Source organism: Mus musculus, chromosome 1, assembly GCF_000001635.26.
Source record: "Mus musculus strain C57BL/6J chromosome 1, GRCm38.p6 C57BL/6J".
NCBI lineage: Eukaryota > Metazoa > Chordata > Mammalia > Rodentia > Muridae > Mus > Mus musculus.
Window position 1 is genome coordinate 188,539,837 of NC_000067.6, and position 14,737 is coordinate 188,554,573.

General features: G+C 42.8%; 1 protein-coding gene and 1 long non-coding RNA gene across 4 annotated transcripts in view; one reads left to right on the forward strand and one right to left on the reverse strand.

Moving 5' to 3' along the window:
• Ush2a (usherin) overlaps positions 1 to 14,737 on the forward strand; it is a 702,660-nt gene that overhangs the window by 276,999 nt on the left and 410,924 nt on the right. The window contains exons 26-29 of one of the 2 annotated variants that reach the window (NM_021408.3): positions 2,767 to 3,040; positions 9,999 to 10,202; positions 10,329 to 10,409; positions 13,263 to 13,454. In NM_021408.3, the coding sequence (NP_067383.3) occupies positions 2,767 to 3,040; positions 9,999 to 10,202; positions 10,329 to 10,409; positions 13,263 to 13,454 (751 nt within the window). Of the gene's footprint in view, positions 1 to 2,766; positions 3,041 to 9,998; positions 10,203 to 10,328; positions 10,410 to 11,933; positions 11,959 to 13,262; positions 13,455 to 14,737 lie in introns of those variants that run through there. The other variant, XM_017319869.1, reaches the window with a different exon arrangement.
• On the reverse strand, positions 2,027 to 10,718 carry Gm39735. 2 transcript variants are annotated; one of them, XR_865848.2, is made up of 3 exons: positions 10,623 to 10,718; positions 10,334 to 10,514; positions 2,027 to 2,073 (listed from the first exon to the last, which is right to left on the reverse strand). It is a non-coding gene; the product is annotated as a predicted gene, 39735 (long non-coding RNA). The 2 variants fall into 2 exon arrangements; XR_865847.3 differs by lacking the exon at positions 2,027 to 2,073 and adding an exon at positions 9,920 to 10,099.

Below are 14,737 nucleotides of genomic sequence, written 5' to 3' on the forward strand. Positions count from 1 at the left end.
ACTCTGCATGGTTTCACTTCCCATACTCAACTTCAGACTTCTCTTCCCCACTGCGGGCATCTTTCTGTTATGGGATATGCAATGCTAACCTCTCCTGGGAATAGTTCACCTTCTGCTGTTCTGAGGGACACTGGTTTCACTCCTGGCCTGCTTTGTCCATTTATTTATTTATTTATTTATTTATTTATTTATTTATTTATTTATTTCTCCTTGTCACACAGTGGGGCAGGCTACCCTGTCCACAGACAAGGGGACACTGATAACACTTTGTGACCAACACGTTTAAATTAGAAATGGGGTGGAACAGCCCTGCTTCCCAAGCTAGCCTCTCAGCATAGTGAGGCAGCAAATGACATTTCCCAGCATGGGTGCCTTGCAGGTACCCAGCACAGTCAGTCCTGGCCACCATGCTTTCATGAGTCACTTTATGCTGCACTTAGAGCCTTCCTGATCATCGCTATAATCGTGCTGATTGGGATGACTTTGATGACCTAAAACTGATCAAGCATCTGATATTTCAGGTGGATGCTTCCCATGCCCAGGAAAATGGACTTAGGATATCAAATATGAGTCAATACAAACATAGTACTTGGTGTCAGACGAGAGGTGAACTTTTCCCATCTCACCCCAAATTACCTAAAATCTACCTCTGCATACTGAGCAAGGCTCTCACAGTCTCCCACTCCTGTGCCTCCTGTTTCTTACCTAACTTGGGACCTTTCTTTAAACCCAATGTCCTCTGAGTGCATGTGTCTATGACCCTGCTTAAAGAAACATCCATGTATCTCACATTACTGTAAGTCTTATGTGTGCATGTGTACAAGTGTGTGTGTGTGTACCTGTGTGCAAGTGTGCTTGTGTGTGTGGGTGGACGTAGGCTTAGATTTTTTAAAACCCACTTTAATTAAGGCTCTTAAATGCTTCAATGTCCCTTCTACCACACATACCAGAAGAAGGGGGGGGGGGAAATGACCATGTTTAGAAGTAGTTCTCTGGGGCAATTCCAATCTTCATTGTCATGATATCAGTGATCCTGTCCAAAACATCAAACAGGAATCAGTAGGAATGGTTCAATCCAGAAGAAACCACAGGGCTCCCCAAATTGGCACAAGTCCAAAGAAGCAGCAGGAAGCAACCAGAACACCATGAGAAGTTTCCTGGCATATTTCTCTCAATGAAGTTACAACAGGCAAAGATCAGTGAAGACCAGCAAAGCATTCCAAGACGAACGAATACAAGAGCATTGCTCACTGTCTGCCGGGTTGTATTTATATTTTTTCTAAGCATCACATGCCCTCTCAAACGTCTGCTCCAGCAGACCACCACGTGCCCTTTCACAAGACAGCTTCTAGAGAAAACACCAAGGGTCTGCCTCAGCAAAACCTTCTCTCATCATACAGCTTCCAGAGAAGCATCGCATGGCACAGCCACATTTTCAACAAAACCAGAATATTCACTTCAAGGGTGTGGTGCAGTCAAGTATGAATGAGTGCCTGTGTGTGTGTGTGTGTGCACTTGTGTGAATACACATGTGTATGTGTGCATATAGAGCCCAAATTTGATCTTTAATTTCTTTCTGGATATACTCTCCACTATATGCATTGAGACAGGGTCTCTTGCTGACTCCACATCCAGCTTGTTCCTAGGAGCTTCTGTTTGTGCCTCCCCAGTGCTGTAATTCCAGAATTATAGAGGGCCATGTTCCACCTGGTGAGGGATCGCTAAGCTTGTTTGGCAAGTGGGTCAAGCTTTGCCTTTAGAAGAGGCTTTGCTGCCCCAGCTCCTCTAAATCTTTCTTGACTCCCAGGGAGTGAGTGGTCCATCTGCTTCTATGGCGCCTCATCACTCTCTTGGCCACAAGACTGTGCCAAGATGCTCCTTTGCTAGGGGGGAGGGGTAGATCTTAGGGAGCTGATGATCTTGGTACTTATTGAATGAAGGGCAATGCCTGCTTGCTGGGGATGTATCATGAAGATATCATAGAAGACATATTCATTTCCCATCAAGATTTAGTGTATTTTATTTAACATTCCATTCTCAAACTTTCAACTCGTACGGTTGCTGATTTCACACCTAAAACAAAAGAAAAATAAATGGTTGGTAAAAATAATTATCATGTAACATTTTGAGGGAAAATATGAATGCTTTTCCCTTACACTGAAAATTTAGGTAAAATATGCTGACATTAGAAAATGGTGCATTAATCTAAACGAATACACACAGAGGCAATTATGCGAGAGACTCAGAATAAAACTGAAACACCGAATCAAAATATATCTCGCAAATTTGAAATTGAGCTCACTAACCATTTGGAACAAGGTTCATCAAGCCTGACATTTCCATTTCTTATTGTCCTGTCAAATTTTCTCCCAAATTAAATTGATGCACGCAGTTGTATTTTCTCATTTCTAAGGACTCAAAAACCAGAGTCGTAGTTCATAGTGTTCTGTTCTCCACTTTGCCAGTCATTTATGGTAGGATTTAATCTGTTAACTATGTTACAGAAGAAGCCGGTGTCTCTATAACATCACACTGTGTAGTATAATCATCACTGGGTATGAATTTGTTTGACTGAATACAACATTCTTCATGGCAATTGTAAGCTGGCAGCGTATTTCATTACCCATCACTTCAGCTCCGCCGAGGATAAGAGGCGGTTATTGTGTCTTGCCTTTCTTCAGGAAACTGGCCTTCTGTGCTTGTTGAAGCTGCCGTCCTGCAGCCTCCTGAGGTGCCCCTTTGCTTTTTTTTGAACATGAAATACAGGTGGAGCTGAAGAGAGGGCTGCTGAGCTTCAAGTTCAATTCCAGTCTCGTCTTTACACGCGTGGATCTCAGGCTGGGGCTGGCCGATTGTGATGGAAAGTGGAATACAGTCAGTATCAAAAAGGAAGGCTCTGTGGTATCTGTCCGTGTGAATGCACTTAAGAAGAGCACCTCCCAGGCTGGAGGCCAGCCTCTGCTGGTGAATTCTCCTGTCTATCTGGGCGGGATCCCACGGGAGCTGCAGGACGCCTACAGACATTTGACTCTGGAGCCAGGTAAGCTCCCTTCAGAGGCCCACACCTTTGGACATCCCCGTCCCAGCAGGCTTTGGTTGTACTGTTTCCAATATGGCAGTAGATTTGCACTAAAATAATCCCCACTAACCCGCCTTCCCTTTGCTTACAGCCCTTTAAGCTAAAAAACAAAATCAAAAACAAAAACACACTCACTGGATATTTCCTCAAAGTTTTAATGCATTTTTATAGTTTTTTGTAAGTTTTAAAGATTTCTTTTTTTAAAATATTTTTATTACGTATTTTCCTCAATTACATTTCCAATGCTATCCCAAAAGTCCCCCATACCCTCCCCCCCACCCCCCTACCCACCCATTCCCACTTTTTGGCCCTGGCGTTCCCCTGTACTGGGGCATATAAAGTTTGCAAGTCCAATGGGCCTCTCTTTCCAGTGATGGCCGACTAGGCCATCTTTTGATACATATGCAGCTAGAGTCAAGAGCTCTGGGGTACTGGTTAGTTCATATTGTTGTTGCACCTACAGGGTTGCAGATCTCTTTAGCTCCTTGGATACTTTCTCTAGCTCCTCCATTGGGGGCCCTGTGATCCATCCAATAGCTGACTGTGAGCATCCACTTATGTGTTTTTATTTTATGTTTGTGTCTTGCCCAAGCATATGTATTTACAATGCAGTGCCATCTTAGGCCAGAAGAGGGCGTCAGATCCATTTTAACTGGACTTGGAGAAGGTTAGAGACACCATGTGGCTGCTGGAAATGGAGCCCAGGTCCTTGCAAGAGCAGACAGTATACTCTTAACCTCCTAAGAGGCCCCAGACAGTTCTCCATGTTGAGCCTAAGAGTGTCTCATCACACTCCTTAAATTCAACCTATGTATTCCAACATGTCTTCAGCAAATAAAGTGTCATACAGATAAACCAATTTTACATGTATTACATGCATAATTTCCTTAACACACATGTGGTTTGGGCTTTTAAAATATTGATCATTTGAAATGTAAACAATACAATGATTAATAAAAACAAATCAGAAAACAAGTGACTTTAGAAAAATAAAAAATTAAAATATTGATTATTCTCTATATGTGAAGGTAAAAGATAAAGTTTGCGTAGATGTGAATGAACGACTAGGAATATACTGTCATTCATTTCATTCATTTCAGCTTCTGACATCAGAGCTCGTCACCTCCACAGCTCTTCAGTAGAATCTTGGGACAGCAAAACCACATGAGGCACATGAGTTTAGTAGAATTTCAAGTATATTTGTGGAAAACTTAGACAGCTTTATCAATAATCATCAGAAAATGGAAAGCAGTTAAATTCCTAACCCAGCATTTAACTCATGTGTACTTAACTAGAACAATAAAAATATTTTAAAAGGCACTCAGTCGTGTTGACACTGGAGAGGCTGGGGACGGAGGATAACAATTTTGGAGGCCTCCTGGGCTATATAGTGAGACCCCTGACTCAAAAAACAAAAGGAAAAAACATCTGTGTGTGATCCCCTGAGCACTTCTCATAAGAGGAAGCTCTTCACGAGGAGCCTCGGACTGAGCCATGGTGATTCGTTTTGTTTTTGTTTTTCCAGACAGGGTTTCTCTGTATAGCTCTGGCTGTCCTGGAACTCACTTTGTAGACCAGGCTGGCCTCGAACTCAGAAATCCGCCTGCCTCTGCCTTCTGAGTGCTGGGATTAAAGGCGTGCGCCACCACGCCCGGACTGAGCCAAGGTGATTCGTGACCACACCTGATGGATGAGGAAGGCAGGGGCTAGGGAGGGAAGCATCTGCAGAGATCTCGTGGTTAGAGAGCAGATGCAAGAGTCCATAGTGGTTTACCCGGTGCCTCCGTTTGAACTCAGTACAGTGAAGTGTTCTTTTGATTGGCATTTGCTATTGCTCCACCTCTGTGACTTGGTAACAATAGAAATTTCCAAGGTGTGACCAAACGTGCTCTCATAGAGAGAATGTTCTCTGTACATTTTAAAATCTACGCCCCATGAATGGTTAAAATTTCCACGAAGCAGTCTTTGCCTATTTGGTAAGTACATAAAGATTTAAATGACTTCGGATTGAGAATATATGGGGCGCTGTAAGGACACTCTGAGCAGGGTAGCAGTAAGGAGTTAATGAATAACCAGGATCTAAGACAGTAATGACATTTTCAAGGCACTTAAGATGTAGCAGCTGCTAAAAATATTACATTCAGACAAGATCGCCCCTAGATTTTCAGGCTTTCGGGTATTAGAGAGAGTCTGGTAAATCTCTGTGAGTGAGAATGCTCCATCCTGTTTACGTGGGACTGAGCAGTGTGGAATGAAACAAACTCCTTATCCAGGCTTAGGCTAGAGACTCATACCTGACGCTATTGCCACCGATAGCCTCGGAGACATGAATGGAACAGGATGCTGAACGGGTGCTGAGGGAAACTGTAAAGCATCAACACAGACCCAAGGGGAGCAAATTTATCTATACTTGATGCAAGTCTATGATACCAGTGAACTCTTTACTTACGCATAGACTAAGCTTTTCTAGTGTGTGGGCTTTATCTGTTGCTGGTTTTAAACCACTAATAAACCATTGAAGTCTTCAAGCATAATAATGCTTAAAGATAGTAAGAAATTGAAATTAGCTTTTCTCATCATTGTGGACATCATCGCCATTGTCATCTTTCATCTCCATCACCAACATCAGCACCACCACCACCACCACCACCACCACCACCACCATCATCATCTTTCCAGGTGCACAAGAATGGGGTGAAATGTTGATAAAAGTCCAGGATTGAGAGCTCCCCCCATCCACATCAAGCTTTAAGATTCTGACTCAGATACTTTGAGACATGCTGACCTGTTTTACCTGGATATCCGCTCAACTGCAAGAATATCCACCAGAGAGATGTATAGCCAGCCTCCAGACAGCAACACGTAATTGAAATGATTCCTGTTTGCTTAATGTATCTCTCTCAATCCTCTCAGTACTCTTTATTTTTTTACCTGTTCCTTCGCTACGCTTCCTAATTAGAGCCTCTTGTTTTCCAGACTGTTACATTCATGCTATTCTTTTTTCTCTAGCCATTAATGTAATTGTTCTTCGAATCAAATGGAAAATTAATGTTCTTTGTTTTGGAAGTTCTGGGCAACTTAATTTGCTAAACTTTTAACACCTCACAGAATTGTGGGAGTTTGTCTTCTTGGAAATATCACAACAAACACATCCAGGCCAGCTGTAACTGCCCTAGGCACATAGTCCTGTGGTGTGTACTCTGTCAAAAACCCCTGGAAGACGGGAAAGGGGCAAGCGAGAACCCATCCTGCTTGCCTCCCAAAGCACATGGCCACTGCTGCTTTTCTGATCCTTCCGCATAGACACTCGGGACAGCTAGATATTGAGACGTTTGGGCGCTGGGAAAAGGAAGAAGGAAGAGCACAGGAACTTTTGTTGTTTTGTACAAAGGCAGGGGATGAAGAAAGAGTCTCTGCTCCGCCAATAGCAATTTCTTCCTCAGTTTCTTATTATCATGTTCATCCAAGTTCTGAAGGTTCTTGGGGGAGGGTTTGGTGGCACAGTGTTGAAATAATGGAGTCACCCTGTCAGAGGAGTCTGTTCCAACTGAAGGAAACCACAGTAGGACCCTACAGGTGAGCTCAGCAGCTTTGCAGGTGGGTTAGGGTCCCAGGAGTCTTTGCTTCAGCGGTTGGTGCCTGAAAACCTACTTCTTGCCTCTCTGGATACAAATAGAAAGGTAGTTACCACACCTGTGCCTTTCCTTTAAATATTTGTGCCGTAAAGTGTTCTCTGTGTCATTAGATGCTTAAGTTTTAAAAGTAGTGAATCATGATGAACATGAAACTTCTAACCAGTTTTTGTTGTATATGTATGTGTGTGTGCATATATATCCAGGTATACATTGTGCCTGCAAGTGAAAGTGTACGCCTCTGCATACAGAGGCTAAAAGTCTACCTTTGGTGTTATGCCTTGGATCCTATCCACATATTTATGTATTGATTCATCTATTATGAAATCGGGGTTCTTCACTTGTCTATGTCTCTCTAGTTGGCTAGATTGACTAGCGAGAAAACCCCGGGAATCTCTTGTCTCCTCCTCCCAAACACTGGGATTCCAAGCACTAACAAAAATGCCCAGAATTTTGCAAAAGGCTTCTAATATAACATTCAATCTTTATGACATCTATACATGTATACAATGTGTGGGGATCATTTTTGCCCAAACTCTTGTCTTCTAGTACCTATAGAATCCGCTCTCTACCTTCCAATTTCTTGCCTTGGGTGTGTGTGTGTGTGTGTGTGTGTGTGTGTGTGTGTGTATATATATATATATATATATATATATATATATATATATATATATATCACTAAGTCCATTTTGGGTACCATATACAGGAATGGGTGAAGATCTTTACTAGAGAGAACACTCAGCCTACCAGTCACTATACTGCGAAAGGAAATTGACTTCCCATCCTCTTTTGGCCATGAATAGGCAATAGCTGCTCAGCTAGTGATGGAAGCATGGGAGCCCCTCCTTACTCTTGGCCATCAATAGGCAATAGCTGCTCGGCTAGTGATGGAAGCATGGGAGCCCCTCCTTACTTCATGTTGGAATTCGCAGTAGTTGATCTTGTTCAGGCCTTCTGCAGGATATTTGTTAGAGCTCATGTATACATTGATCGTGTCCTGCCTAGAAGACATCGTTCTGAAATGGTCATCCCTGACCTCTGGCTCTTATAATCCTCCCATGTTCTCTTCTCTGCTGTTCCCTGAACCTTGAGTAAAGAGTGTGATATAGATGTTGAGCCTTCACAGCAATTTCTATCTGTACCTTGACCAGTTGTGAGTTTCTACATTAATCATTGCACTAAGAAGTTTCTCTGAGGAGCTCTGAGCTACACTAACCTATAGACACAGGGCTAGACCTCTAGAGGTCAGTTTGATACTAAGTATTATCTTAGCAGAATAATAGTGATAGATCACCCTTGGGACCTTTGAGCTTCCCAGACATGGTTTCTCGGTCACACTTAAAGACCTAGGCATACCTTTCCTTCTCTGAAGCTGGCCTCCAATCCAGTATATAATGAATCCAATGATAGATCCATTAGAAATTCAATAATAAAAGAATTGGTTGCTATCATAACATTCGTGTGACTATTATACCCATCAGCACATCTTTCCCACAGCTTTGATGAGCCTGTGCGTGATTTTTATCCCCTAGCAACCTGCAGATCATCTTTTAGTACCGTGAGAGCTAGCCATCAGGGAGCAAGGTTCCTGGCCAGCAGCATCTTGATTGCACCCTGTGCTATGATCAAAGTCTTCAGCAACTGGTTTACCATCAAGCTCTGATGATCGCCCATCATTTTTATTTGGTTTCCAAAGATAGAAATGAGTTTCTCACAATCACATAACAAGCACTTGATTGACCTAGACCGTCCCCCAGAGGCTTCGCTGCCATTTTAAGTAGATCTTTCAGTAGGTAGCATAGTGTACAAACAGCGGTGCACATTCAACCCCACCCTGTCTCCAGAACTCTGTCTTGACATCCCAGAGCTCCAGAAGCATGTAGGATTGCTTAGAGCAGCATAGCCACACTGCGAAAGCTACCTGTCTTTTGTCCTCTTTTTTTATGGGGATGGAAAGTAGGCTGCAGAGATGTGAGGTGATCCTCATAGGTATCAGCAGAAAATGGCTGCTATTAACTGTTAGCAACAGAATTCTTCAGTTCTGAAATCTCCAACAAATACATGTTATACCAAGCCTCACTGCTTCCAACTCAATTCAACCAACTCTTTTCATGTCTACCATGTATTGAAGATAGACTCGCAGTATTGATCAGTCAGGCCTGAAGGAATTGGAATAATAACCAAAGGCATTTAAAAGGAAGTAGACTGCAGCTTAACACCGTAGAAGAACTAATAAGACATCAGCTAAACACTGAAGAGAACAATTTGGCCATTTTAATCTTTAAGCACACTCACAGTGCACCCAGACTTTTCCAACTTGACATTGTCTTGTGCAGAAAGGTGAGCATTTATGGGGGAACTGTGATTACAGTCCTCTTTCATCCAAATTTGGGGCCTATTTCTGGGCATCTTCTGGCCATTCAGCACATGTTCAAGGAAACGGCGATTCCTTGGCGGGGCAGCCAGCAATTTGTTCATGTTTGTTCTCTATCTAGCAAACACAGTGAAATCTACAAACCCACTGGTTCACGTTCACTGACAACGGCAGTCAGGGTTTCAGGCTCAGCATGGGAGATGCACATTCCGTGACGTTTACGGGGTTAATGCTGCTGTCACTGACTGATGGTCTTTGCTAATTTGAGTGTGAACCCAGTGTGCATTCAAGGTGGATATTTGAGATGACAGAGTACAGAGAAAATGGCAGAGCACAGACTCTTACCTTTACCTGCTGGTTTCGCTGGGACATATTCCATACCTATAAAATGATTATTATACAGCCCATGCCAGTGTCTGGGGGCTCCAGTGCATGGAAAGCAATGTTTTCTTTGCTACCATCCAACATAAATGTTTCCTAGTCTATCTTGTTCCAACTCACACAAATTCAGGGATGATGTCTTTTACCCTCTACCACTTACTCCTACTAATAATTAGCCTCCATTATCTAGGCATATCCTATCGTGTACGAAAGTTTAAAGTTTACTTTATAGCTCAAAGAATTTAGAACATGTCGGCCTATATAGGCAAAAAAAAAAAATATCCTGTTTATGTGCCAAAGTGGGATTGTAATTATCTATGCATATGCAGCTTTTCAAAACGGTATCTATAAATAAATTTCTGCAACTATTTAGCCAGATGAAAAGCAAGAGCCTAAAGATTTCTCGAAGAAGCCTTTAATCGTTGTTCCTAACTAAATCCTCCCCCGAGAGGTAAAACTTCAGAGTACAAAAACAGTTGGTCATTAATGACCCAAGCCTTTTCTGTGACACGAATCCCGTTCTGTTTGCTAGGGTTCCGTGGTTGCGTGAAGGAAGTTGCATTTGCACGGGGTGTTGTCGTTAACTTGGCATCTGTGTCCAGCCGTGCTGTCAGAGTCAATCAGGATGGATGCCTATCAAGTGACAGTACTGTTAACTGTGGGGGAAATGACTCCATCCTGGTTTATCGGGGAAGCCAGCAGAGTGTTTATGAGAGCGGTCTCCAGCCCTTTACAGGTAATGTGGCCGTCTCTAAATTAAATGCTACAGGTCTGCCATCTGCTTTCTTTTCCCTTGCTGAAAGCCCACTGCAAGTCTGGAGGAAGCCGGCTTTAAACTTTCTACTTCTTATTTTCCTTTAAGAATACCTGTATCGGGTCACAGCCTCACACGAAGGAGGAGCGGTGTCCAGTGATTGGAGTCGGGGACGCACATTGGGCACAGGTAAAGTCTGCTGAATTGCAAACATAACTGTGCACACATATGTGTATGTCTGTCTGTGCTCATAAGCCTATGCCCTGAAGCAGCACCAGGTTGGTTTGAAAATGGCTGTGGAAAAATACAGAGCACTGCATCTGAGTTTGTCAGAGTTAACTGCATCTTGCTAGGGCTTTTTCTTTCCCCTTAGACTCAGAGAAAGGAAAGTAAGGTGCTTACAGATTTAACAAGGGCCCCCATGCTACTTCAGAGCAGGAAACATCCACCAATCATCTATCTCATAAAAGGGAGAAGACAGACATGAGGGTACCATTGGACGGGATGAAAAGTTCTTGAGTGTCACAGAGAGTGCATTCTAGAATCAGGGACATTTCTTTATCATGTTCTAGGAGACATCTGTCATGGTGGTGAGCAATAGCCTTGTAAAGTGACTCTTAAGGGGGAAAAGTTGCAAGTAAGTTTAATGTTTTCAAATCAGAAAAGGAACAGTGAGGAGACATGCTAGACCCGACTTCAGACCCTCGAGCATTGAGTGGCCGTTTCTGATGGTGAGAGTGCAGTCTTCTTAGGGTGGCATGACTGGGAGCTATTGATCACAGTGTTTGACGATTCAGTTTTCCATCAATACAATCAAATGTCTGTCAGAAAGTCTAGCACGTTAGTGGTGGCTGTTGATTCTGAGGACACTTTCTCCAGCCATAAAAAAAAAAATTGTCCCCAAACCTGCTTTTAACCATGCTTTTCTTTCACAGTTCTCAATAATTGGTTACTGGCCCAGGCAACTTCATTTTAAGGATGTAAAATCCTGAGATAGATCACTCTCTTAGTCAGGGTTTATATTCTCACACAAATATCGTGACCAAGAAGCAAGTTGGGAAGGACAGAGTTTGTTCAACTTATACTTCCACATTGCTGTTCATCACCAAACAAAGTCAGGACAGGAAATCATATAGGGTGGGAACTTGGAGGCAGAAGCTGATGCAGAGGCCATGCAGGGATGTTACTTACTGGCTTGCTTCCCCTGGCTTTCTCAGCTTGCTTTCTTAAAGAACCCAGGACTACCAGCCCAGGGATGGAACCAGCCACAATGGGCCCTCCCACCCTTGATTATTAATAGGAAAAAAAATGCCTTACAGCTGAATCTCATGGAGGTATTTCCTCAAGGGAGGCTCCTTTCTCTGTGATCACTCTAGCTCGTGTCAAGTTGTTACACAAAACTAGCCAGTTCAATCACTAACAATAACTTTCAAGACTCACTGCCTATAGATTTTTCCAGAGAGGATTATGGGAGAATCTCCTAAGATAATGAAAATAATTATCTATATATAGGCAAGACATTGAGATGAACATTCTCTCAAGACCCTCTTTAAGTTCAGTGTAGGTAGGAGACTGAGGATAAAATAGCCGTTGGTAACTGACATGTTTCTGTGTTTTACAATCCACCACGTTCTTAGCAAATATGCTACAAAAGTCTGCTTTTCGGCAATTTAGTGGGTGTCTAGAAGATCCATTGTTAGCTTACTCCCCAACATGACGCCACTATGGAGTTCTGAAGGTACAGCCATGATCTGACCACATGTACTGTGTCACGGATTCACATTTGCAATCTGACCACAACACCAAGCAGCTCCTGAGGGCTGAAGAATAATTGCACTATTTAATTATTTTTTGAGTCAGTTTTGCTCTGTCCCTTATGAGAATACCATCTGGTAGACAGTACCATCTTTGCCCTGTATCACATTTCACAACTAATAAAATCAGCCTCTCTCCCCTTGTCCCTTTTCCTGGCAACTTGGTTGTGTGTGCTGTTTTCTGTAGAGGCCCATAGAGTTTTAAGCACAGAACGAGCTGCGCTCGGTGCCTCCTCTCACCCTTAGTGTTTACTTGGCTTCCCTTAAAGCTGTCCTGTGGAATTGGGCTCAGCGGTGAAGTTGGGGAGGAGACTCTGATGTGGGGAACCTGACTGTCTCCCATCATCCATTGATGGTGCAGAAGCCCAGGAGCAGTTAGAGCCTCACTCTCATTCATCATACTGTCACACAGTTCCGTGGGCTCTTTCTTTGTGTCCCCGGTGTGGTCAGCTGTGATGAAGTTGTTACTGATCAGAGCTGTGTAAATATCTAACAAATAGTTAAAGGTTATGGATTTTTTGTTTTAAATCAGCACTCAGCTTGCGAGGTTTTCTATAGTTCCTGTAAGTGTTCTCATTTTGTTCTGAGATACTTTGAAGACAATGTCTCCAAAACTGATTTTGAAGTCTATCCAGGGCACCAACTCCTCTTACCTCCCAAATGCAATTAAAACGGTGTCCTATTTATCATACCTGCTACAGCTTTTTGAAAACTGTTTAAAAAACAATTGGATTTGGAAAGTGGGAATAACCATTCTAGGACCGCATACAATCACAAGCACATGTGTGGTTTTCCTTTTTTTCTTTTTTTTGGCTACCTGAAAGGCATAAAAGTGTCAGTTCGCTTTGTATAATAACAGCCTAATTACCTTGTTCCAAAGTGGCGCATCATTATACTGCTTCACCCTGTCACCTGCCGGCCATGTGCCTCCTTCCTGATGAGTGTTGCTCAAACACATCGGCTACAGTCAATGTTTTGGGGGGAACCTGGTCTCAACGAAAAAGGATGTTCTGTCGATGGAGTTTTGATGGTTTTGAAATATAGCTTAAACTGAATGGCTCAAGATGTGCAGTCACATTAAATCAATGCTGAAAAGTTACAACTCTAATAAATTGTATTTATGCTAATGGTCGAGTCTGATTTACGGCTGCCATTAAAAGTGAAGAGCAGGAGCAGCCATGCCCTCAGACGGGCGCCCGCTCTTCCTCTCTCTTTTATTCTTTCCCAGCTCCGCAGAGTGTGCCAACTCCCTCAAGAGCCCAGAGCATAAACGGATCCAGCGTTGAGGTGGCCTGGAATGAGCCTGCTGTGGTTAAAGGTGTCCTGGAGAAGTACGTTCTGAAAGCCTACAGTGAGGACAGCTCCCAGCCCCGCGTGCCCTCTGCCAGCACTGAGCTTCATGACACCAGCACCCACTCAGGTAAAGGGGCACCTGAGAGTCTGTCTTGCAGGTTCCTTTGTTTTTGTTTGAGATAACAGAATGTTCTTCATGCTTCACTCTCCCGAATACATTGGATATGTGTGTTTGGCCCAGTAGAAAACAACAAAATGAGGCAGACCATGATGGCACACACCTGTAAGCACAAGGTTGTGAAGATAAGGTAGAAAAATTATGAGTGCAAGGCCAGCTCAGGTTGCACTGTAAGTATGAGGCCATTCTAGGCTGCATAACAATAACCTGTTCCAAAACAAATAAATGTGTGTGTGCATGCACACACACACACACACACACACACACACACACACACACACACAAATCCCACCAACCAAATAAGGAAATCAGTGTGATGGAATCCTGTATCTATCTGCCTAGGATAAAAAGGGTAATTCTGCAAAGCACATATTCCAGTAAATATAGATGTATTCAGAGGTTTATCATCTCTCCTTATTCTAAGGACTAGGTTATAGGATTCATAGCCTTTGAATATTGCATAAACATCTTTTTGAAAGATCATATACATATCTGTACATACAAATGCATATAAATGCATATGTAAATATATATATATGCACAAATATGTATATGACCACTTTGCATATTTTACCATGTAAAACTTTACTCTTTGGGACTAGCCCAAGTTCACAGAACCATTATGTATTGTAAAATTGCTGGTTAAACCTAATTATCTCAGGGTGGAAGGGGGTTATAGCCCCAGCCATTTGACTGGCAAATCAGGGAATCAATTTTTCACAGTGCAGCTGGCCATGAAGAATGATTAGAAGAGGATGTGCCCACACCTCACTGACAATCTCACACCAGAATCCATGTGTGTAGGAATAGGAATTTCAGCTTTAGAAAATACTCTGGCAGATTTAACTAGAAAGCCAAGTAGAAGTCTTTGTCCCCAAGAAGAAAACCTCTTCTCTGAAGCCAAATATTTTAGCTGGAGCCACCATGTTGACGAAAGCAACTCCTTGATCGCTTTTCTCTTCCCAGCAAATTTATTACACAACCCCAAGTCTTCATTCCTATCGTTAGAAGTTTTGTATCATCAAAATATGTACACATTGCTGAATTTTATTTCTTTTTAATCACACTTATTTACTGTGGATGCATCTGTATGAACACACATGGCACAGCGCATATGTCGACACCAAGAACATGTTAGAGGCAGGTGGATTTCCGAGTTCGAGGCCAGCCTGGTCTACAAAGTGAGTTCCAGGACAGCCAGGGCTACAGAGAAACCCTGACTCGAAAAACCA